At 51.4% G+C, this 2,309-nt stretch overlaps 1 protein-coding gene across 1 annotated transcript in view; it reads left to right on the forward strand.

The window, feature by feature from the left end:
- The window catches only part of LOC311319463 (phospholipid phosphatase 2-like), a gene marked incomplete at both ends in the record, with an annotated part of 15,426 nt that extends 14,014 nt beyond the window's left edge, over positions 1-1,412 (forward strand). Inside the window, 4 exons of the mRNA XM_084451024.1 lie at positions 145-407; positions 664-721; positions 916-1,092; positions 1,305-1,412. Coding sequence (XP_084307150.1) covers positions 145-407; positions 664-721; positions 916-1,092; positions 1,305-1,412 — 606 coding nt within the window. The remainder of the gene's footprint in view (positions 1-144; positions 408-663; positions 722-915; positions 1,093-1,304) is intronic.
- Positions 1,413-2,309: the final 897 nt, after the last annotated feature.

Below are 2,309 nucleotides of genomic sequence, written 5' to 3' on the forward strand. Positions count from 1 at the left end.
ATCATTGCCTACCCTTGTGCCTTTGAGCAAGGCACTTCACTCCAACGTGACCAACATCACAAACGATGGGAGTGGCCCCCACCAGAGCCCTTCTTTAGTGGAGCTGTGCAGCCCCCCTCATGTCCTGTCTCTTGTTCCTGTCAGATCACGACGGGGGAGGCGTACCTGGTCTACGCCAAGCGTCTGCAGAGCAACTCCCAGTTCAACCAGTACCTGGCGGCCCTCTACAAGATTGTGGGCACCTTCCTGTTCGGAGCCAGCGTCAGCCAATCCCTGACCGACATAGCCAAGTTCACCATAGGTCGGCCCCGCCCCAACTTCCTGTCTGTGTGTAATCCGACGGCATGCCCTGGGTATGTGCTGCAGATCAACTGTACCGGCAACCCCCGCAACGTCACCGAGTCCAGGTGGGCCTCTCTCTCTCTCTCTCTCTCTCTGTGTCTCTCTGTGTCTCTCTCTCTCTCTCTCTCTCTGTCTCTCTCTCTCTCTCTCTCTCTCTCTGTGTCTCTCTCTCTCTCTGTGTCTCTCTCTCTCTCTCTCTCTCTCTCTGTGTGTCTCTCTCTCTCTCTCTCTCTCTCTCTGTGTCTCTCTCTCTCTCTCTCATATATATATATATATATAAAAGCAACTTTTGGTTAAGCTGTTGTCCTGTGTGTGTTCCAGGTTGTCCTTCTACTCTGGCCACTCCTCTTTCGGGATGTACTGTATGCTGTTCCTAGCGGTGAGTGTTGGAGTCTTACAGGAGAGGACTTCTGTCCAAATAGCATCCCAGTGTTACTCCAGAAGTAGACGAAAAAAGCGTGTTTGTTTGGTAAAAGTAGTTTTTGACCCTGCGCTGGTGAATATGTTTTGTGTACACACACGTTGATGTGAGATGACTGACTCGACTGTGTGTGTGCGCGTGTGTGTGTGCAGCTGTACGTGCACGCTCGTATGCAGGGGAAGTGGACGCGTCTCGTCAGACCGACCATCCAGTTCTTCCTGGTGGCGTTCGCAGTGTACGTGGGATACACACGCGTGTCCGACTACAAGCACCACTGGAGTGACGTGTTAGTGGGGTTACTGCAGGGGGCGCTCATCGCCGTGCTCAATGTAAGTGACCATCTGAGACGGGGAGAAGTGAGTGAGTGAGTGAGTGAGTGAGTGAGTGAGTGAGTGAGTGAGTGAGTGAGTGAGTGAGTGAGTGAGTGAATGTGCGCCGCACACACTCCATGTTAGCTGATTAACATCTTACGATCTAATAATCTAGTAACTGTACTGCCCCTCTCTTCTCCGCCCCTCTCTCTCTTCTCCTCTCCTCTCAGGTTCGTTATGTGTCAGACTTCTTTAAGCTCCGCCCCACTCGCCGTACGCAACCAGCAGACCCGGACACGCAGCACGGCAACCACAACAGCTGCTCTGGCCCTGTCTGATACACGGACACGGCCCATTACATCACCAGAACATCTTCACCACTGTGAGGGCCAACCACACCATAACATCACCATAACATCACCACCACTGAGGACCAACCACACCATAACATCACCATAACATCACCATAACACCTCCACCACTGAGGACCAACCACACCATAACATCACCATCACTGAGGACCAACCACACCATAACATCACCATAACATCACCATAACACCTCCACCACTGAGGACCAACCACACCATAACATCACCACAACATCTCCATCACTGAGGACCAACCACACCATAACATCTCCACCACTGAGAACCAACCACACCATAACATCTCCATCACTGAGGACCAACCACACCATAACATCTCCACCACTGAGAACCAACCACACCATAACATCTCCATAACATCTCCACCACTGAGGACCAACCACACCATAACATCACCATAACATCTCCACCACTGAGGACCAACCACACCATAACATCACCATAACACCTCCACCACTGAGGACCAACCACACCATGACATCACCAGAACACCTCCACCACTGAGGACCAACCACACCAGAACCCCTCTCCCACTGTGAGGACGGCCACCGTAGGACTACTCCAGCGCTGGTCTTGTTTCAGACTGTGAGGACGGCCACCGTAGGACTACTCCAGCGCTGGTCTTGTTTCAGACTGTGAGGACGGCCACCGTAGGACTACTCCAGCGCTGGTCTTGTTTCAGACGCGTGAACCAAGACTCAAACCACTACAGATGGCGTGTGTGTTCACGCACATTGCAGTTCTTATTCTGACGAAACGGTCTTTTAAACCGTTTTAAGAGACTTGATATTGTATTTTAAACGTATATGAATGGGGTTTTTGCTAATTACTATACTTGCTAACCCTA

The sequence above is a fragment of the Borostomias antarcticus genome, assembly GCF_949987555.1.
Source record: "Borostomias antarcticus genome assembly, chromosome: 16".
In the NCBI taxonomy this organism is placed as follows: Eukaryota; Metazoa; Chordata; class Actinopteri; order Stomiiformes; family Stomiidae; genus Borostomias; species Borostomias antarcticus.